This window comes from Pogonomyrmex barbatus, unplaced genomic scaffold, assembly GCF_055798465.1.
Source record: "Pogonomyrmex barbatus isolate J1 unplaced genomic scaffold, ASM5579846v1 scaffold8, whole genome shotgun sequence".
Taxonomy (NCBI): Eukaryota; Metazoa; Arthropoda; class Insecta; order Hymenoptera; family Formicidae; genus Pogonomyrmex; species Pogonomyrmex barbatus.
In genome coordinates, this window is record NW_028297182.1 from 4,519,427 (window position 1) to 4,542,646 (window position 23,220).

A 23,220-nucleotide genomic window follows, 5' to 3' on the forward strand; every position below is an offset into this window, starting at 1 on the left:
TCTGTAAAACACATTGTGACTGTAATGGAGAATATGATTCGAATATTGTTTAACGCGAATGATAATTAGTCTTGAGCAAATAAGCGATAAGAGTAATTATGATAATAATAGGAATGATTTCTAATTATTATTTATAATTAACAACTAGTAATTAGTTGAGTCATTGATAAATAGTAAAAAAATATGCTAACAACGCGCTCGACGTTGTATATACAAAGGTTTTTTTGTATAAAAGATTTAATATTGCAAATTGAGATCAATTTATAGTCATCCGTAAAATCGAATATATTATACTTGTGTATGCGCGCGCGCGCGCGCGCGCGCGTGTGTGTGTGTGTGTGTGTGTGTGTGTGTGTGTGTGGTGTGTGGTGTGTGTGGTGTGTGTGGTGTGTGTACACATACAGGATATTTCAAAAATAGAGATTAATTAATCATTCGAGAGATGATTGGGAATCCAAAAGCAAGAAAAAAAGTTGATATGAATATAAATCTAGAAATGCGTTGTTTTCGAATTATCGCTATTTTTATGTTAAAATTTCAAATTGTTTTTCTTTCAAATTTTTTTGAAATTGAAAAAAGAAATTGTCTTTATAAATTTTATAACATAATTAAAATTAAAAGTTACAGGCTGTTTTATATAGAATGCATTGAAGCCCGATGCATATAACTCGTTTAACATTTCTTAACAGAGATCAAGATTCCATAGTTGTGCATCCCGAATAATCCTAAAACAGCCCACAACTTTGATTTGATTTAATTACGTTATAAAACTTATAAAAACCATCTCTTTTTTCAATTTTGATCAAAAAATTCGAAAGCAAAGCAATTTTAAATTTCAATGTAAAAATGACGATCATTTGAAAATAATATATTTTTGTGTTCGTATCAATTTTCCTTTTTATTTTTGGATCGCTATTTACTTTTCGAATGATTGACCTCGACTTTTGAAACATCCTGTATATCATACAATTGTACTCTGCCACGGATCCTAAATTGTGTAAAACGGATTTAACATGAATTAATGTATGTATGAAAATTTCTACATCCAGGTTGTATTAATATATATACATACACATATTGTTATTTTATTATAATATACATGACTTTTTGTTACACAATAAATAAATAAAAAATTAAAATATTACTATTTTCAAAAATATGTAGGGACAAATTTTAAATCTGATTTGCAGATTTAAATTTAGCAAATAATACATTAATAAAGTAACAAATTATAAAAATAATGAATTATTGAAATTTATTTTGTACAATATTTTATTTACTTTAAGGTTTGTTTTAATGTTTTATTTATTACAATATTTTATTTAATTTGATAAATTACATTATTGCACATGAGTGTACCTTTCATATTTTTTATAATTAATTAGTGGTTTTAACAGGCGTAACAAGTTAATTTGATCGTAAGACAAATTTATACAATTCAGAACTTACAGTGAAATCCTTGATAAAATAATATAATTGTGTGATGATCCAAATATAACGAATATTTATAAAATAAATTATTTCTTTAGAAAAGCAATAAAACTTTTACGATTTATTTATATCGTATTCTATTTAGATTCATTTACGAAATTGGATTACTTTTTTTTTTAATGGTAGAAACTTTTGACAGAACATCGCATAAGTAATTTATTAATCTTTAAATTATAAATATTTACTTTTGATATTATTATCTATTTTACAATTAGCAAAGACAAATTAAAAGTATGCTGTTTCAGCATATTTTATAATTTCTTTTTTATGATTTATGACTTGCAAAACTTATCAATATTAACCTTTACTTCTTAAAAAACATCTTTCAAAGTCAAAAAATGAATGTTACAAGCGCTGTCTTGAAATAAATTCTACACTGACGGGTCAAAGGTAAAAAAGTCACACTGAATATTTCTTATTTAAAAATTTACATACACTTAAGATTTGTTTTTTTATATTTAAACATTTATATACTTGTTATACTTAAAATGAAACAGGCATATATTTAAAGTTTGGTGAAAACAGGAACAAAAATTTTAGTGCAATCTAGTGTAGCGATAAAAAAACAGATTTTTGGACTTTGCATTGCGATATCTTTGTTCGTCGGACGCGTGGAAGAAAAAACTAAAGACACTTAAAATAAAGCAGACATATATGTAAAGCTTTGGTGAAACAAGAAAGAAAGTTTTAGTGCAATCTAGTGCAGCGATAAAAAAACAGACTTTTGAACTTTGCATTGCGATATCTCTGCTCGTAGGAGAATGTGGGAGAAAAAAATTAAACATTTTTATAACTTAAGTCCTAACTGTTGATCTAGTTAGAATTTTATTGATTTAGTATTGCTGAGACATCAAAATATGAGTTTATCTCAACAACTCGTGTATGTAAAGTCACGAATGACACGCCACCATTCTACGAATTTTTTGCATATGAACTTGACGCGAAATATTACCTCTCTGAGTACTACTCGTGAATAATATCCAGATATGTGCATACTTTTGACTAAATATATACGGTTTGATGTAAAAAGAATACATTACATTATTTTACTTCTTTCAGTATTTTTTAATAATTAGGTATTCTATTTCCCGGTCATCCAGAATTAATAAAGATAATATTAATTTTAAAAATCGATATATCTTATAGCAATAAATTAAAGCAATCTGGAATCTTGGCGTTCAGAATCGCCATTCAAAACATTCTTATATCTCGTATCTTATTTCTTATATCTTGTAATAATTTACAAAAAAAAGATCTCGAACGATTCTGTGTAATACTTTGCCTTATAATAACCACGCTCTTTTCCTCTTGGAAATTTTACACATTATCACGTATATCTTTCTTTTCTTTTCTTTTTCAAAGAAAAAAGATGTCTGGATTATCTTGTTTTTCGGACATTTGTTTGCCTTTATTTATCTTTATTTCTTTATCCTTTCGGATTTATCTTTAAAACGAAATTCTTGTTTTGTTCGGCTACGGATACGGACACAATTCGTTACTAGATCGCGGCAGACGCGATACATGAAATCCGAACGATAATAACATTCGGGATGAAACACCGAAGAATTATAAAAATAAATTATTTATCGGCTGGACTCTTTTTACGACGGCACATGTGTGTCCCCTCGTGTTACGTGAATCTTCTTTCGTGAACGCTGCGGTTTATTTGGCTTATATCGCGCGGCTTCTCGTGTCATTCGACTTTCCTGTTACGCTTATCTTGCAGTTATCGGCATGACACTCATATTAGAAATCATACGGTATCGCGCGGAAAGAAAGAAAAAAAAAGTAAAAGAAGGGGAAGCGAGACGGAATACTTGATACGATCGCGAGTCAACCCGGGGAAGGGGAGGGGGGAAAGACACGTGGACGTGTGTCACCGCGGCGATTGACGTTACGCGAAGTATAATTTTTTTTGTAACGTCTTCTTTTTTTTTCGATCTGGAGGACAATGAGGAGTAAGAAATACGAGGAGCGTGGGAGAGACGCGTGGCGGACGACCGGATGATTCTGACAATCCGCGATTGTCGCGGACGACGTTAGCGTGTGATGTCGTAACGCGTTATTAGCGCGATATACTATTCGGGCATAGAGAGCCCCATTTGGAAAACTCGATCCTGGAGGAGAACTGAACAAAAGGCCGGCCAAGTTGGAAAAATGCAGTCGGCTGTGAAACGCTATTACAATATTAATAAGATTTTCATGTCGAAACTCGGCGGTTGGCCGACGCAAAGTAGATTTATGAAGATACTTTTGCCGACTATAATAACGTCTTTTATTTTCAGCATCGGCTTTCTCGAGGTAAATTCCCATTGTTTTTTTTTTTGTGTGTTCGTGCGAAAACTGTCAGGCAAATAAAATTGCAAGAGAGAGAGAGAGAGAGAGAGAGAGAGAGAGAGAGAGAGAGAGAGAGAGAGAGAGAGAGATTTTCACGTGGTTGGCATATGTGCGGTTTATTTTAGATCCAAGGAGTAGGCAGCATTAATTTCATGGAAGTCGCCTTCCAAAATTTATAAAATATCTGAAATATCTTAAATATTCATACTTAGCACAGGAAAGAATTTAAATGCACGTGTGTGTGTGTGTGTGTGTGTGTGTGTGTGTGTGTGTGTGTGTGTGTGTGTGTATTTTTCTTTCATATCAATTAAATATTAAAAATTCATTATCCGTCATTATCACTTTTTCACGTGGCCAATAAAATTATGCATCTGACCTAATCTGTGCTGCAAGTCATCTTGCGTCATTATCACTTTCTAATGGCGCATATGTAAATATTTAATCAATTAAAATCATTTTAAATACAACTTTTTCGAGTTTTTAAATGAATTCTTTTTTCTTTTAAGAAATCTTGAAAACAACTTTTAAATCTCTTATTAATATTTAAGATGTATCTGTAAAGATGTTTCTTCAAGATATCATTGTCATCCGAGTAAATAATTAATCAACATCATTTGTGAAAATATGTAATAGTATTCTAGATCTCTTCTTTGGTTAATTTCCTTAGTTTTTCTTCTTAATAGAAATATTATTTATAATTAGATATAATTTATTAAAGAAAAAATATTGACTCTCAAAATTTGATTAAAATATGAAAAAAAATTTGATTAGTATGAAATTGGCTTATCTTTATTTATAATTTGTCTCTTATCTATATCAATTATCAAAGATAAAAAAATCATTTTATCGCGATTGACATTTTGTACATGTCGGTTATTTATATTGCTTTTAATGCAGGTAGGTGATGGAAACGTTAAAGGTGCGCAGAGGTGTTCGCAATTATTACTGCCGATTTTCAGTTTGTAAAACTAGCTGAAACGTGGAGTGATTTGACCGAGGACTGCGAATGCGTCATCACGATGCTGATTACAATCGGCGGTTACGTTAAACTGTTCGTCCTAGTTCTTAATAACAAAGACGTAAGATTTCGCGAGTTGCGATCTTCCGCTTCCCTTATTAGAAAAAAAAATAAATAAATAAATAAATAAATAAATAAAAGTCGTAAGGATTGCGAATTGTATTCTACTGTTTTGTTTTCATCGCTTCTTAGATACAACGATTATTATCGCTTATCGACTATCACTGGCGCATTTTTACGCATTCCTTGGAGATACAGATTATGCACGAGTATGCTATCATAGGAAGGAAAATAACGATAAGTTATGCCGGTAATAAATCACCTTCGTATCATTTTAAGGCCGACACGGCATACTTGACATACGTATCGCGCTCACTTTTCACGCGTATCATCGTGAATTTGCACAACGCATCCGATCTATCTAAGTAACGCGATAATAAATAATGCAGAATTATCGTTTACTCGCCCGATGTGAGACTTTACACCGTAATAATAATGCGACTTGCAGTTCTCATTTATTCATTGACGAGCCTTTATATGTTGATACCAATAACGCCGCAATTATTGGATCTCCTCAAGCCTCTCAATAAATCGCGCCCCCACAAATACCTCTTCGATATCGACTACAGCTTCGACAGGGAGGTGTACTACTACCCCGTATTGCTCCATTCATATTTGACGACTGTAATAACTATGAGCGTCATGGTAATAACCGACACGATCTACATGGCGTTTGCGCAACACGCCTGTTCGCCGCTATCGGGTATCGTATCCTCACTCGTTCCTCCGAGAATCTTAATTTATATTTTAAAGGAGAGCCTCTTTTCGTTTTACCTGGATCCCCTTGATCGTGTGCCGCGAGATAAGATTCTGATCGTGGTTTTCAAAGGCACCGACTAGAAAATCTGACCTCGGGAATAAGTTCGGAAAAGAATGGTAGCTCCGCCGGGATGATTTGCAACAAACACGAGCCGACGGTCTACGTGTTGCACAATAAAGATGACGAAATCTATTGCGAACTGGTGCTTCTCTTGCGGAAACATCAGCTGAGCCTCAAGTGAGTTCTGAATTATTTGCCCGCACCACGTGCAACGTTCGCATTTGTCCGTTCGATGTATCTCGTTGCAGATTTGTCCGTATGTTGGATTCTTTCTTCGCACTGTACTCGTTCATGTTGCTCTTCATTACTATCATCATTATGAGTCTCCTCGGAATTCAAGTGAGCATTTCGCATTTAATTTAAATTCAAATCACTTCCCGTTTCCACTTCAATCAATCCGGAATTTAATCGTCTTTACAGATAATTTCGTTATTGGATCATAAAGAAGAGATGATCAGATATGTATCGATTAGCATAGGTGCATTCATGCATCTCTTCGTTTTGAGTTACCCCGGCCAAAGAATAATGGACCACAGCACAGATATATTCTACAAAGCGTAAATATAAACGGGCCAAATTTATTCAATGTAGGAAGGTAGAAGGAACGTGCGTAAAACCGCACGGTAAAAATAAATTTCTCGGGAAAGAATATTTAAAACTTTTTTTTTTAAATTTTATTATATTTATCTCGTCTTTATATGAAATATAAAGACGAGATAAATTTCTGTTCTGTTTTACTTCTTAATTTATATATAGTTTCTTTAAATGCTTTTTACTTCTTTTCTTTTTTTAAAGCTTTGAATATTTCGACAAGTATTTAAGAGGATTTGAGTGCACGTTGTTGAGATATACATTGGGTTATTATTTTTAGATACAACATGCTGTGGTACAGAATGTCACGGAGATCGACACAGTTATTGAGTATATTACTTTACAGGTGTTTCGTGCCTTGTACGTTAACGGCCGGCAAAATATATGTGCTGTCGATGCAAAATTATGCTACGATAAGAGAAAGCTTTTTCCAATTTATATACCTAGTAAGTACAGCACTATGGAAATATATAATCGTCTTAAATTTTAAGATGGTACAGGCAGCCGTATCATATTTCACCACCCTTTCGTCGTTCAGGTAATTTGCGGTAAAAAGAAGAGAATAGAAGTGTACTACGTTGAATTGTCGAACGATAAAATTAGTGATTCAAAATATTTTTCCCTCGTAAACATATAAAATTAATCCTATCGCGTAGCAACGATAAACGATATTAAGCGAAAATTACATATGAAAATAAAGATATATTTCGAAACGTGTTGTAAATTTATTTTTCTATTTGTGTATTAATAAAAGTTCAAGGATAGCTGTTACCGTCGGAATGTTATCATCTTTTTCTAAAAAAGTTGATTTTATTAAATAATTTAATCGTGAAGAATTCTTTGTATAATTTATAAGATGTTAATAATGTAATTATAAGAATGTTGCGTATAACCATTGATCATTTTCTGACATCGGGGCATCAAGATATTAATTGATATAAATATTGAATATTATTATTGAACATAATATATTTTAATGTCCAAATTTGTTTTAAGTATAGTCTACAGATTTAATAGCAGACATAATGAGAAAAAAATTAATTTGAAATATGAGGATGTCAATAAAAGTTATATATGTTAATTAGCAATGATTAATGGACGATGATAGAAAGACAAAAATGGACATCGAGACATTTCACTTCAATCTTCTTACTTCGCAAGAAGTAACGCATAAGAAATATTTTCCAAATAAAATAATCCAAAAGACATAAAAAAGTTAATAAGATTCCGATAAGTTCATTATGTAAAGAGAAGAACTATAAGAACCTAACGGGCGGTAAGTAACCATAAACATAAATTACTCTCGATAAAAACAATTGATGTCATTAAGACAACTGCACATTAATAACATAAAATAATTATACTTGCGTGAAAAACAGTTAACGCTGTAAAAAGAACAAGTAAAGTAGATTATCTCAAGGTTCGTCGTTACTGACAAGCACACAAAGCCGACCTTTTGACACACCGGCAAAAGTCAAAAAGCGAATTAATTAATTATTCGATTAAATAAGTATAATTGCGTGAATATATAACGTATCGATCCAACATGGTTCTCGATCACGTTGGATCAGCACACCCACAGAAAAGATTTCTGGATCTAATGCCATTACTCTTCGAACTAGCATAAAATAGAATCGATCAATCATATTTATTGTAAAGAACAGAATATTTTAGTCTTAATTGGAATATTCTTAAATCTAGAATAAAATGATCTTGATTGCAATAAATAATAGCATAATCTTACACTGACAAATACTGACGCTACTATCGGGCATTATATCGGGCAATGATTTATTCTATAAGAAGCAAGAATAAACAAGCTTAAACTTGTACGTATTATTCTTAATTCAAGACAAAATGTCAATCATATTTAATTCGAGGCAGAAGAATAAGAAATTATTAATTTAATCTTAAAATGATTTTAGCTTTATATTGCATGAGATAACGATAAGATTAAATGCATCAAGAATATTTTTCGTCTCATTACTAGAAATCCTTTTTGAGAGGGCACGAACGTTCCGTTCGATCGTTAGCGATTACAAACAGAGCTTCGGTCAACACGTTGCAACACGAGAATCTGATTTCGAATCGTTAGTTCATTTACCAGAGGAGATCTAATCACAGATGTAGGCAACTATGATGCAAAAGGGGAAAAAAAACACGGCGGATTGTTGAGTTCATTCAATTCAGACGGCTGATGTAATCGAGCCTTTATGTAATTAGCGGGAATGCGCGAATCGCATCGAGTCCACATTCCTTCGGCGATCTTGAGTTCGCATAACGCTAGAGCCGCTAAAATTGATGTCTAATATCCAATTTCTAACCAATTGTGGATTCTAACTTTAATCTCGATTTACTTTGTTTTTCTTCTTCTTATTCGAAAAATTAGAAAAAGAAGAGAGATTGACTTTATATAGATTAATTTCGATTTAAATCTATTCTTTATCTTTTTCTAATTTTTCGAAATGGAAAAAAAGAAAAGCAAATTAAATCAAGATTAAATCAAATTAAATCAAAATTAATCTACGTTGGTAGAAATGGGCATGAATCGGGAAGAAAGAAGCAAATAATTAAATTAGAAAATTTAGATTTTGATTATCCGAATCCAATGTTGAGAAATAAAGTTAACTTAAGCGTGTTTATCTCATATAGTCGAGTTTCGCAACCTTCAAATTGAATCTTTTAAATAATTTCGATCGGATTGCATCGAACCGGAGAGGAAGCATCGATATCGGGAATGTCGTGTGTTATTACGGTCAATGATAACTTCCGTTTTGGAATAGCAATTTGTGTGTTGTACGTTTTACATGTGCATGTGTGATGATCGTAAAAAAACAGGCATTCACGGACTTTATTCTTCATATATTTCCATATTCTCTCTATATATTTCAATGCACGCAAATTGTACGTTTCGTATCGAGAATAGATCCTTTTTGCCTTGAGGGACATTCTCCATTCTTTCTTCGAAAAGTGGAAGTATATCCTTGAGAGATATAAAACATATAAAAGACATTCACACGTATCGCTTTTATTAATATTTGGGCAGTGGTAAATTTTTCATCTTTGTCACTTTCAAATCACTCCTCTGTATTATTTTTTTTTTTTTAAATTCACATCTCTTACATCGAGACCAGAGGGATCTTTTTATCGTTTACGATATCGCAAATATCGAAATCTTTATGTGATTTTACCGGGAATTCAATGGGACAGAACGTATCCTCGAAGATATCTCACGGAGTGAGAGTTTTGCGAAGTTTCCGAAAACTCCTATCGCTTTAACGTCAGAATTTCCTATACATATATTACAAGTTACGATCGCTATATCTGGGTCGTCTATTCCGCTCCGGGAAAATGGATTCTTTTTCCCAAGAAAATCTTTTTTTCCTCCCGAAGGGAGAGACGACCTTCTCTTCTTCCTTTTTACGGTACGATTCGCTCAGGGTTCAGACACAGGCCGAACGCAGATCCGAGGTCGTCTCACCGTTACCGCGAAATGCCTCTCCACGATGGTGGTGGTGGTGGTGGTGATGGTGGTGATGGTGGTGATGGTGGTGGTGGTGGTGGTGGTGGTGGTGGTGGTGGTGGTGGCGGCAGTGGCGGCGATGGCAGTGGTGGCAGCGGCGACGGTGACGGCGGCGGCGGCGGCGGCGACGGCGGTAACGGCGGGCCGTCGTGGTGGGGACGCACGTGTCGTCCCTTTTGTCATTGTGATATAACACAATCCGAGTCAATTCGAGCCTTCGCCTCGTGTACTTCACCGATATAGTGCGCGCGTGCGTGACCAACGGCGGTGTGCCCTCGACACCACGGGCCGGGAGTAACATGGCGACTGGCCGGCGTGGTTTAGTCGATTTGCGACCATCGGCGCGTGTAGATCAATGAGAGAGGACCGACGACAGTTGAGTGACAGTTCTTCTCACATAAGCTCCGTAAGTGTCCACACACGTATACGTACACGTATATACGTATACACACGTATGCGTATGTACGCATTTAAATTTACCGTTATCATACACGCTTAGCTTTCCTTTACGATCGCCTGCCAAAAAAGAGGGTCGTACGATCGGCGAATTCTCAATTTCCCATCCACGTGTCGTCTCTCACGGCCGAATTCGCCGTGTGTTTTTTCCTTTTTTTTTTCTTTTTTTTTTTTCTTTTTTACCTCCGTCTCGGGACCGGAAATTGCATGCGCCTCCGTAAGCCGGTTTTGTATTCGAAAGGATCGAACGCGGCGAGACGGGAACACGGCGCAGGTCGAGCTACGTCGAGGGTTCGCTTTGTTCCACTCCCTCCCCTTTTCCTGCGTATCTTCCGTGAATGACGAAAATGCAACAGGAGAGAGTTTTAGTATTTCGCGCTACCGCCGATATTCCGATTCTCGGAATTCGCGATAGGTTTTGAAATATGGGAGTGATATTAATCTGTTTTTCAAACTGTGATTTAGTCTGAAAAAGAGAGAGGGAGAGAGAGGAAGGGAGGAAGCAATTGTCCAAATTCGTGGAACCGTGATGCAAGATTTCGAAATCATATAAGGTCAACGGTGACACATTTCAGATATTTCACAATTTCATATTTTTAATATTACATTCGTTGTAATAAAATTATATGTTCGATCATAACAATAACGTATTATCGTATTATATATGTCGATAGACATTTATAAATTAATGAATACATATAATATAACGAATCACACAAAATCATATAAAATCAATCATATTTCATGAACGAATTTCAGTTCATGGAATTTGAAAGAATTTCGATCATAAAATATTCATTTCCCTCCCGTGTGTGTGCATGGAATGACAAATTGTATCAAGATAGTATTTAATCTTTAAAGTGAAACGTATCAAAGTGATTTCATTGGAGATTCTGAGCGTTCTAAATTTTTTAGAAATGTGATGTAATAATTATAAATTTAGATAACATTACGATTTAATTTACTTATCAATTTACTCATTTAATTTAATTTAATTTAATTTACAATTTACAATTGGATATATAAATAAACGTGTCTTTATTTGAAGATGAAATATCAAAAATTTCTGATAGATAAAATCGTGAAACGAAACGCAGAAATGATTTTGTAGATACTTTGGAAAATTAAGTCCCGACTTTTGTTTGCTTTCGTGAACATACAGAATCCTGGCATACGTCAATAATCTCGCTCGTCTTCCCGTTCACGTCAACAGACGTGATATTCCCGTCGTGTGCAACGTCCATAAATTTGCGCATGACTATAAAATGTAATCTTAACTGCCGTGAGAGAAAGGAGGTGAATGGGTCCTAGAGAATGAGTTATACAAGAGCAGAAAGAATCGCGCGTGTCCATCCTTCTTCGATGTGCTGACTAAGAGAATACGTGCAGACATAAGCACGAGTCGTTGAACCTTGCAGCCGCCACGTGTGCTCTGTGGACTCGTGTGCAGAAAAAAAACGGGAATTCAGTATCTACAGTAAATTTGCAGAACGTGAGAAAAGGAAAAGAAAAGAGAGATATCAATTAATCGTCCGCTGCCATTCTTTCCTTTGCGTTTTATCTTCAAAAAAGAAAGTTTTAATTAAAGTTTAAGGTTTAGTACAAATAAAGAAACGCGCAAAAAGAAAAAAAATTTCTTGAAAAAACAGAATTTGTCTGATAAATTTGAATATATAATATAATAGAGAAAATTGTTATCTATCAAACTACTATATTAACTATATTAACTATAGTCAATGAAGGAGCAAATAAATTTTACTACGATAATCAATTGTTTAATATTAATAAGATTTGTTCGGCAAAATAGTGAAAATTTGCTGAATAATTTTTTTTTATAAAAACATGTTAAAGTATAACAAGTATTGCATTTTACTAATAGAATGTGACAATAAACAAAATTAAAAAAGAAAAAAAAATAAAAAAAGTTTGGTTGTGAAAACTAATTTGGTTAGTTTTTAAAAACTAGAGCGAAATAATTTGCAGATCTAATGAAGTTATTTTAGCAAACAAAGTTTGACTTTTTTTACAAAAATCTTTTTGGTTCATGTAATTAACTGGAGATTTGTTACAATAATTGCTACATCTTGAAGTATTTTTGAATATTTGCTTTATTTTTTTGTAAATTTTTGTTTTCCGTGATTATTAAACTAAATAGCCATTTTATTTACATGATCTTAATTGATTCGAAGGCAAATAAACTCGATAAATTATGAGAGCTTATTTCTCTCGAAATATATTTGAAATATATACAAAAAAATATATTTCAAATTAGAATTCAATAACTGAAAATAAAATACGAAAAATGTAGTTTTATAGGATAATTTATAATTATTTTTTACATACGGAAAAACATATTTTTTTTAATTACGAATGAATTCATGAAAATTAATTTTAATAGGTCTGTTTGAAAATCGTGTTAAATCATGGAAAGATGTATAATCAATTCTCTAATATTCAAAATCAATTCGATCGAAAATTGTTACATCGATTATATGAAAAATTGAAAACATCTTGCGCTATTTATAATTTTGCAATAATTATGCTTTGAACAGTTTGTAAATTATCAACATCAATATTAATAATCAAATCTGATTCAATTCAAATAGATTCGAGATTCCATATTCTTTTTGCACAATCAATAATAATATTGAAGCAAAAGGAACGCATTTATTATATATAAAATTTTAGGTTTAATTTTTAATCAGAAAATACTCGCTATTCAACAACATTTTTCCGTTTTCATTTATATTTTGCAATCCACTGATCATTTTCCGTAATTTTCTTTTGAATGGGATATAAAAGGACACGAAAGAGCGCGTTTTATTTCAATTCCGATTTGCTCACGAATGAGCTCCAATTAGCGTGATAAATGAATAGAATAATAAATGATTGTACACATAAAACATTTTTCAGATAAATTGAACGTGAAATTTTAGAAATAAATACTTCAGTATTCAGTAAGAACTTTAATATGTACATAAATAGTCGATATTCACGATATTTATATGTGTATATCAAAATAAACAATCTATATATAATTCTGGATTTTTCTCCCTATACTTTAATTTTTCGATATTTTATATCGATAAACCAATACCGCGCATATAATAAGTTTATAGTATACTTTTGAAATGTTCATGTAGCTTACTGAGATAAGATTTCTGTAATTTATTAATTTATATTAGTTTATATTTATTAGTTTATCTATGATATAATACCAGAAAAATGTATTAAGCGTACCTTGGGCTCTATTTTTTTTAACAATATAAATCTAAGTGCTTTATATTCTTAAAAAATATTGAATACATTGAAGAGTTTTTGAAAAGTCACGATTCGGACGATAAAAATTATTTAAATTTCAAAATTCACGAGCTTTAATTGTAATGATAAATTATTTAATCAATTTGGAATCGATTTTTTTTTATAAAAATATAGAATAATTTTATCATGTTACAATTTTTTAATTTGGACATTACATATCTTTATAACTTTATATATAAGTTTTTGTTTAAATAAGCTTTTGTTAAAACATGAAGTCTAAAAATAACTAAATAAGGATTGTGTATGTGTGTGTGTGTGTGTGTGTGTGTGTGTGTGTGTGTGTGTGTGTATGTCCTATTTGTATTTGCTTGATTTGCAAAAAGGTTTTTCTATTTGTAATTTTCTAACAATTGTTTTTTTATTTTTCTATCAAATTATTTATTTGCAAATTTTTTATGCACAATTTTTCACATTTGCACAATTATATTTTTACTCTTGTTATGGGTGAAATAAAATCATATAAAATTGTCCAATTTCTTTTTCTTTTTTAATGTTTCTTTTCATTTTACTCAGATAATTTAAATGAGAATATAGCGCAGAACAACAAAGAAAAATGCAAGGCATTTAAACAAATAGCACGAGAATAGATTGTAAAATAGGAACTGCGGTTGGAATTGAAAAATTATCGTAAATCAGAGAAACAATTTGAATAGACTAGGAAAGAGATTTGAAACAATTATCAATTCTGATCTCGAGTTATGTCTTTGTGGCTAGATGAATTGTAAAAAATAATAATTACCGATAAATATGTTCATTTTTCAAGATAGCATAGGAACTTTTATAATGCAGGAACTGTCATCTTAAATTTATATGTAAATCGAATTACTTAATGTATGAGTACACTAAATTTCAATTAAAATTCTGCCAGAGTCTCTTTAGTCGATATTTGCTTGCATCACAAAAAGCTTTCCATTTTCAAGGCATTGCACAAGAACTATGAGTATTTCGACATCTTCTGGGAGAGGAAATCGATTCTGAAACTTGGCCAAAAATGGCCGAAGAATTTAAAAAGATAGTAATTCTGAGGCATCTTTTGCAAACGGTTTAAAAAAAGTTGATACTTAAGAAACTTGTAAGGCTGCACATTGGGATTTGCGTAGTTCATGAAAATTGTAAAAATAATGAAACTAAGTTCTAGGATAAGTCACAAAGAGTAGATAGATTCTATAGATATATACACGTACCAGATATATATATACAACAAATAGATGTATGTATAAAATATATCGCTATATATACATATACATATACATATATATATATATATATATATATATATATATATATGCATGTATGTATGTATATGTATAACGCATGTATGTATATTATATTTTGTGTGTGGGGGGGAGGGGGGTGTAGGTGTGTACAATTACGTACGACATAAACGTATAATTACGTACCGATAACACGAAATATATTATTTATATATAATATCAATTATCATTTTAAGTCCGATAAGACACATTTTCCTTCCCATTCTCCTCCCATTCCCCTTTCTGCCCGTAGGCCATCAACTTAAACTTCCGTATCTGCGTTACGTGTCTGACGGAGAAGGGCAGGGGGAGGGAGGGGAGTCTGTCAGATGCGTATCGGGGCCTCGCCCTGCGAACGCCCTACGGACGCCCTGCGGACGCCCTGCGGACGCCCTGCGGACGCCCTGGCCATGCCCGCGTTTCCTTCGGCCGTGAAAAATCTGCGACGGCTTCTACGCAGCGAGAGACACGCGAATGGCGTTTCCTCATAAACGTCCCGTTAACACGTGTCCCAGCATCGGAATGATGTCAGTGCACGCACGTGTCGCGCCGACATCTATACAGGTCTCGGCGGCGCGTGTACGCGCGTGTCGCCAAGCACGGAGGCATTCGTCCCCGTCGTCTCTCTCTCTAATAGAGCGAGCGTGCGGGGCAGAATGACGTAAGACGGCCTTCCACGTGCCCGCCCTCATCGGCGGTCCGCCGCCGCTCCGCGCGTGTATCGCTCCTCCTCGTGCAACCTTAACGTGCGCTTCAATCGAGTTTTTCCCGCGAACGCCAGAATTATCGCCGCCACGTCCTATCCGCGCGCGTCACGCGCCATGATTTTCAGCACCGTCGACGGAAAGCGCAAAATAGATGACTTTACTCGATTGAGGTTTGGGGGACGAGCGTCCTGCGCGTGATGCGCGCGTTAATCACCGTTAGTCACCGACACGTGCCAAGGCGTAAAATACCGCGTGTTTACGCTGACACATTCGATATGCCTTTCTGAAAGAATCGTAAGAGATTACGTATGCCTGACAGCTGAGCGCCTCAGCCACTTATCTGCGATATGATGGGGAGGAATACGAGGAAATTTGCTTTCGTCATATAATGAATATATCTGGTTCGATAAACCACGGAATCTTATGACGGAACGGCTAGAATCTCCGACTAGATGTACGAGCATGAATCATACACATATAGAGATCTTTGGAAATAAACATTCGGTTTTGTTCGATTAAGGTTCTATTAAGGTTCTAATAAACCGACACACGCCAAAAAAGAAACTATAGTTAACATTATAATTCATGATATACATCGGAATAGATTGTCTACATATATATATAACCGTGAAATCATCCCCCATATTAATTTTTCGATATTTTACGGCGAACGACGAATAAAGATCGCAGGCGCTATTTTTAACGTCTTTCGTTATAATCACACGTTTCGAAGAAACTTTAATCCTCAAATATATATATCTTGGAGAGGGAACGTATATTACTTATAAATAAATTATACACACATACACGTGTATATACATATGTATATGTTACATACTGTACGTAAAAATGATGAAACATGCAAAAATGTAACGGACGCAGGACAATGGAAGAGGGGGGGGGGGGGAGGAGTCGTAAAAATTATCGCGAAAATACAAACGGCGTGAATAATTGAGAGTGAAATGCAGACGCGCGCGTGCCGCGCGATGCAGATGCTCTTTACCTGCTCGAGTTTCCACGCACCCGATGTGTCAAGGACTCCTTGTATTTATTTATCACGTATCATACAGTCACGAGCACGCGCGCGCGCGCGCGCGCGCTTGTCCGCGTTACGCTTCGCACGTGGTGGAGAGGATTCGAGGTCAAAACAATCTCAAATATACGCGCCGCGCCACGAGTGGGAGTCGTGAGGCTTTGGCATTATTTCGGTGCAGGCACGTGCAGTGACGTTGGCGGTAATCAGGTCATCGCCTGCATCGATCGCGTCGGGGGGCTGTAAATGCGCGGGGGCGGCGGTGGTGGCGGAGGTGGCGGTGGCGATGGCAGTGGCGGTGACAATGACAATGACAATGACAATGACGATGACGATGACGATGACGATGACGATGACGATGACGATGACGATGACGATGACGATGACGATGACGATGACGATGACGATGACGATGACGACGGAAGGATACCCACGTGTAGGATACATAGGTCGTTATCAGAATGCCGGATGTTATTCCGAAGTCAATAGCGGGGCATTAAGAGAGACACATCAGTTCGCTAATGACGTGTTCGCTAATGCCATTCGACCCTGTTTTGCGGAAGTTATAACGTCAGATATCTCATTGTCTTTTATACGCGTGCGAATTTTTAAGAAATGACTCTGATTGCCTATAATCAGCATGTATTTTTAATTAATGAACCGTCGTATATGCCAATAATTTACATTGGTCTGTTATGTGAATAAAATTAAAATGTAACACATCTTGTTCATTTTGTAAATGCCAACTGGAAATACCTTTTCTCCATGTATTTATAAATACTTCATATTCCTATGGTGTCATATTATTTATAAACGAGTTGTAGAAAAAATTTTAATGATATGGCACTTTTTATTATCAGTTTTTTTTTTTTTTAGTATAGAAGTTTAAAAAATCACTTTTATTATTTCTATTTAAAAAATTAATTTTCTTGAGAAAAGGAAAGAGAGAGAAAAAAATGCAATATTTTTTCTTGCTTGATTTATTCTAGAATATTTGATTGTTTAAAATAGAATCCCAAATATATCTTGAATATAAATATCGCAACGGTCGAGAAAATATATTTGTACACAAATACAACAATTTATGTAACTTCGTATAAACCGATCAAACAAATTTCAAAAGATATTTGCAAGATGTTTGCATTCCAAAGATATTGCTGAGAAGATGATTATAGCTATTTATAATTATTTTATGAGAAGTAACATTATACTTTTTTTTTATAATTCTATAAAAATACGTTTTAGATTTCAAAATTTGCTATTATAAAAAATTTTATTTCGCTACTTTATTATCTTTAATTTCCATCCAGCTCTTTCTGTGAAGCAAAAATAATAATGAAGGAATACCGGCACGTTTCGACTTTTTGTTGTATGCAAATGTTCCCATCATGTAAAATCTCGCGCGAATACTGAAGCAGATATAATTAATATTCCCTTGGTGTTGAGTCTTCTACATTATGGACGAATTATTATCTTTGCTTTTATCTAACGATGTTATAAACATCATATCATGAACGTGGTGTGGTAAAATATTAATATGGAAATCGCATTTCACACAGAATTCTCACATCAACGATGGCGCCGACTATTTGCATAGCAGAATTTCCAATGGCGGGGACCACCGTTAGCACAAATATTCATCGCCGGCGAAGATCTCAAAATGGCACGAAACGACGGAGATTCGCGTTGGAAGAGATGTTGCGAACCGGAACAATTGTTGAGACGTTTCTGCCATCCCGCGAAAATTGTTCACGGAGACTCGACTGCGCGGATGCGGTTTCGGATTGCTCCATCGCAGACAAAAGCGGAAGATGCTCGACGAATATGGACGAGCATTACAGAAGACTCGTCGCGGAAAGAAGAAAAGGTAAAGGATCACTAAATGTTACGTGGAGTGTTACGTTTTATTTTACAATGATACTACAATGTTAGAACTTTCTCGAATACTCGTGACCTGACTTATGAGGCATGTCGAGGACTTTGGGGCAAGCTAAAACATGTACTTTTAATTCAAAGTCAAGCGTTATGGAAACTTCCGTTATGGAAACCTTTTGCGTCGCGATTTGTAATTGAGATTTTCGCAACTTGAGATTTTTCGCTCAGAACTAAGAGGATAAAATTGAAATTTGAAATAAGAGATAAATACTTTTAAGAGAGAGGGTTGAAAGTGATGTATAAAATTTTTAATTTTTTTTTTTTTGTAAAGTATTTTTTGCTCATTTTGAGCTATACAAAATGAGAGAGAAAGAGAGATTTTTATATATGTTTAAATGTGTATGTCTGAAAGAAATTAAATATGTAGATATTAAATAATGACTTTATTTTGCTATGTAGGCATAAAAAGAAAATAAATTCCATTGAAAAGGATAAAATTGTAATATTAAATTAAAACCTGAGGCAAAATTCCATAAAATCATGCTGATCTTTATGTACTTTTTTTCTTAGAAAGAATTTTGAAATAATTTTTATAATCTTTTTTAATCTCTTTTTTAATCTCTTAAAAAATAAATTATATAATTTAATTTTTAAGGGATTAAAAAAGATAGAAATTTTAATAAAAGTTACAAACAGTCACAATTGCGAAAAAGAAAAAGTTCTTTGAATCATAAAGAATTAATACAAAAGAATTATCTAGAATAAAATATCAATTAAAATTGTCGATTATATATGAAAATAAAACAAAAATTATTTAAATATATTGTGATGAAAAAAAAACAGAGATGCATAGTTTTATTCTATGATTCTGCAATTGCACCCTTTCTCTTGAAACAAAGCGAAGCTTGCCGTAAAGGTTTCTCCTTCACGAGACGCTTTTCGTAATTCTCGTATTTTCATTAATCCCTCGTGCTCGTTCGAGGAATTTATTTCGAAGGATTTACCAATTCGCGCATTATTCCCGACGTGTGGCTGATGTTTCTCGATCGTTTCCGCAGATCTCTTGAGCATTGTCATACGCACAATAATTCTCGTACGGCGCAATTGTATCCTTCAGAGGCGCTTAAACGCACTGCGGGCGGAAACGCGAAGATTCCTCCGCTCCGTGTTAAATAATCCGGAAAATCAACGTCAACAACGAAGTCCGCAAATGCCATCAAATTCGGAGGACTCGTCATTCGCAGAGAAAATCGTCACGACGTTCGTAACATCTCCGCTTAACCTTAATTCGACGAGAAATTCATTTCACAGAGTCACCTCCATTCGTGATAATCACGATTACATTAATGAGGAATCAAGTTCGTCGGATAAATCCGAAGATTCATGCAGCGGTGAAAAATGTTGATTTTTTTTTTTTTCAAAACCCGAAGATTAATAATTTCGCAACTGATGTATGAATAGATAGGGAGTCACTTAAGCGTTCCTCTCCATCTACTCTGCATATGTATAGACATACGTTTAACTTTAGACATATTTTAATATATTTCTTTTCAAGAGGAGATTCTGACGTAGACTCTTCTCCTGTTCTGCGTAATATATAACGTTAAAAAAAACCGAATATATATTGTATTGAAATATATTTTTGAACAAGATTGCTCTGTAAGGCCTCAGTGTCTGGAATTCAAGATATCATTAATTGTCACATAAGTGATAGTCCAAAATCAATCTTAGAACTTATAAATCGTTAACTTTTTTGTGAAATTTGGAATTTTTGTTCGTTGAAAAAAATTGTCGCGGTAATTCGAATGGAAAAAAATGAGAACGAAGTTCAACTTTAGAGGCTAATAAACGATGAGATTAATACTTGCAAGGAATATTTAATAAATAATTTTCAGTGAGAGAGTAAATTTTAATGGAGTTCTGATTTGAGATGCGATTACGAAGATGTGTTGTAAGGCGTGAGAAATTAAGGATGATGACGTTCCTTGATGTCGTTAAGGAAAAGCGATTTCTGATTACTTCCAATCTTACAGAGGAAGCAACGCTATATATCCAGTTGTTGTCTATTCTGGTATTCTCTCTGCCTTCGTATTCACGTTGCAATATCTAGAGCATCGCGATAGAGATTTTACTGTACGCATAGATCGCTTTATTAACAAGTTCGATCCGAGAGTTTAGACTAAGGAATTTAATACCGCGCTGAAAGAGTGAAGGTTTCGATGAGAGATGAGCCATTTTGCTATGCGCAGAAATACCTTTTCGATTACACAAGACAAAGGAGATCTCGATGTAATCACGTCTTATTACACAATTACTTTTGAGTAATGAAAAAAAAATTATTCTCAAACATCAATATATATGGCAGAATTCGCGCACATTTTCTTTTCCAACGCAGAGGCTCCCGTTGCTTGAGATATCGAAGCAAATGAGAGAGAAGGCTGTTTCTCTTGAACGCAAAAGCTGAGTGTCGGCGATTAAAAGAAATGAAAAACTGTGTTAAGTGTCAAGTCTGTGCACTACTAATAATCTTTGAAAAAACATCAGATACTTAGTAAACTTTTAAGTGGCACGAGCGTTTAATAAAGTGATAGCTTCGAGTAGTATAAGAGAGATACGGGAGAAACGTCATACCTATAAGTCTAGTTTATTAGGATTATAGTAATTAAGCTATCCCTTACGTGGGTATTTCGCATGTTCATTGTAAAAGACAGAGTGAATGTTACGAAGTCAGTTTAATAATTGTCCGCTGATGTGAAGTAAAGTAACGAATAATGTTATAACGAGACACGTAATTCGGAAATGATTTACAAGTAAAAACACTCTCTTGAATGAAATTATCCTAAATGCTAATTTATCTTTCTGGTAATCTTTTTCCATTTATAAAAAAAATCATGGAAATGTTATGTCGCATGCTGTTTCGTCTGCACTTATATATATCATGTAAAATCATTTTTAGAATGTTGGAACGTCCCGGAAATATTTCTGATATTCTTGATAGATTATATAAATATAAAAAAAAAAACAATGAAATATAAAAAAAAGAAAAATATGCAGCTGAAGAATTGAAAAATCTTTTGCATTAGAAAAAAGTAAAATTATAAATTCTTTTCCATTACTCTTGATACAAGAAATACTAGAATTTTCATCGTATACTTTCTCGTTTCTATGACATTAAATATAGCCGCAGAGAATCGGCGAGAGCTTTAAACTAACATTTCGAAATCAGAGGCGGCAATAATTTCTACCTCCCATAATATTTGGAAATGTAACATGAACTTGTAACATCATTCGTGTTGCATTTTTATTGCAAATATTTAGTGCACAGTCACAGTAACTGTCTAATATCAGAGAGTCAAAAGTCAGTTGATTTATAAAAGAAGATTCCTTTGGATTTTTGATGAAATAATCGTAACTTCCAATTAGCAATTTAAACATACATTTATTAACATACCCTGTCACTGTTATATGGCTGTGAAGTCTGTATTTGCAGCATCTCATCTTCGCAATATTTTATCTAACTTGCGCGGCTATTTCGTCGAACGGACATTCTGTGGCTGTATTAGAATACACACACTTTTTTTAAGTGATTTAGTTTAATATATCGCGCAGTTGTATGCTAGTTACATGATAGTTGTCACATGGATAATCACATAATCAACAACTTGTCGAAAAATATCTTACGTGTATCCTGTGTAAACAGAAAGGGTGATGTGGTTGATAAAAAAACACCAGATTACAATGTAATATGCTTAAGTACAATCATGTAAATCTCTTTGATACTTGTAAATACAATATGTTTTCAGTTTTCAGTTTAATTTTTGTCTTATAAATGTAATCTGGAATTATCCAATTACATGCAGTTGTATTCGTATATTATACATACATACATACATACATGTATATACTACTGAAAAAAATAACTGCAACAGTGGCGGCATTACAAGTAACGCGTTATTTCTTCTAATCTTAAACATACAGACATACATGTAAATATGTTTAAGATTAGAAGCTTGGCCGATTTTTGTGATATATTTCCACTAATTTAGCGCTTAACGTTCTATTTGATGTACAAAGTATGCAAAATTATTGAACATTTTAATCTGATGATTATTTCAGGTTCAACTATTAGAAACAATCAGAATATATAAGAATATATTTAAAAAAAAAGATTTGATATCTTTCACGAATAACAAATCCTCTTATTTATTCTATTATCGTGTAGTGTATTTTGAGATATCTATATAACTAACGAATTAAAAGCAATGCTGATACCGCATTTAATCTACTTTAGAATTGTGTGATAATCATAGTTATATATATATTTCAGGGATATAATTAATAAATTTCATACTGAAAGTGATGTGATAAATATCCTTTTAGCATTATTCAATCAAATTGTATGCGAATAGAGAGAATTTGTGCCTAAGGTGCATGTACGCGCTACTTTCCAATCACTGGAGCAATACAAATATATATATTTGTAATAGGTGAAACGTTTAGATGATATTAGATTCAATTTAGCGATTAGATCTAATGTCCGTCGTAATATTTACATAAGAATATTTTATTGTCAGTATGATCACGAAGTATTTTATGAATCTTATATACGATGGATGTACGTCTGCATGCATGTGTGTGCGAATAAATACATAGTAAAAACGTTTACAAATAATGTCTTATCATATCATTGTGCTTAATTATTTCTTATATCGCTATCGAAATGAACGGAATCAAA

At 33.7% G+C, this 23,220-nt stretch overlaps 2 protein-coding genes across 3 annotated transcripts; both read left to right on the plus strand.

Moving 5' to 3' along the window:
- The first annotated feature begins 8 nt into the window (after positions 1–8).
- LOC105427760 (uncharacterized) lies at positions 9–7,587 on the plus strand. Its single transcript, XM_089084234.1, has 9 exons — positions 9–3,792; positions 4,788–4,907; positions 5,039–5,156; positions 5,355–5,615; positions 5,735–5,903; positions 5,975–6,065; positions 6,147–6,283; positions 6,598–6,763; positions 6,856–7,587. Exons 1-9 carry the CDS (start codon positions 3,649–3,651, stop codon positions 6,952–6,954), a joined length of 1,305 nt encoding a protein of 434 aa, XP_088940360.1. The 5' UTR covers positions 9–3,648; the 3' UTR covers positions 6,955–7,587.
- A 2,463-nt stretch (positions 7,588–10,050) lies between these two features.
- Positions 10,051–23,157, plus strand: LOC105427759 (Clock interacting protein circadian). 2 transcript variants are annotated; one of them, XM_011639653.3, is made up of 4 exons: positions 10,051–10,246; positions 10,762–10,850; positions 18,170–18,477; positions 19,544–23,157. In XM_011639653.3, exons 1-4 carry the CDS (start codon positions 10,196–10,198, stop codon positions 19,888–19,890), a joined length of 795 nt encoding a protein of 264 aa, XP_011637955.2. In that variant the 5' UTR covers positions 10,051–10,195; the 3' UTR covers positions 19,891–23,157. The 2 variants fall into 2 exon arrangements, with proteins under 2 accessions (XP_011637955.2, XP_011637957.1); XM_011639655.3 differs by lacking the exon at positions 10,762–10,850 and having other exon boundaries at positions 10,093–10,246.
- The last annotated feature ends 63 nt before the right edge of the window (positions 23,158–23,220 follow it).

What these genes read in the sequence shown, in the direction of transcription:
- LOC105427760 (XM_089084234.1), top strand. Translation starts at nt 3,649, where the DNA reads ATGCAGTCGGCTGTGAAACGCTATTACAATATTAATAAGATTTTCATG. An exon ending in AATAACGATAAGTTATGCCG is followed by an intron (nt 5,157 to 5,354) that starts GTAATAAATCAC and finishes TGCGACTTGCAG; the next exon opens with TTCTCATTTATTCATTGACG. An exon ending in TTCGCCGCTATCGGGTATCG is followed by an intron (nt 5,616 to 5,734) that starts TATCCTCACTCG and finishes GTGGTTTTCAAA; the next exon opens with GGCACCGACTAGAAAATCTG.
- LOC105427759 (XM_011639653.3), top strand. Translation starts at nt 10,196, where the DNA reads ATGAGAGAGGACCGACGACAGTTGAGTGACAGTTCTTCTCACATAAGC. An exon ending in GTTCTTCTCACATAAGCTCC is followed by an intron (nt 10,247 to 10,761) that starts GTAAGTGTCCAC and finishes ACTGTGATTTAG; the next exon opens with TCTGAAAAAGAGAGAGGGAG. An exon ending in AGATTTCGAAATCATATAAG is followed by an intron (nt 10,851 to 18,169) that starts GTCAACGGTGAC and finishes CATTTCACACAG; the next exon opens with AATTCTCACATCAACGATGG.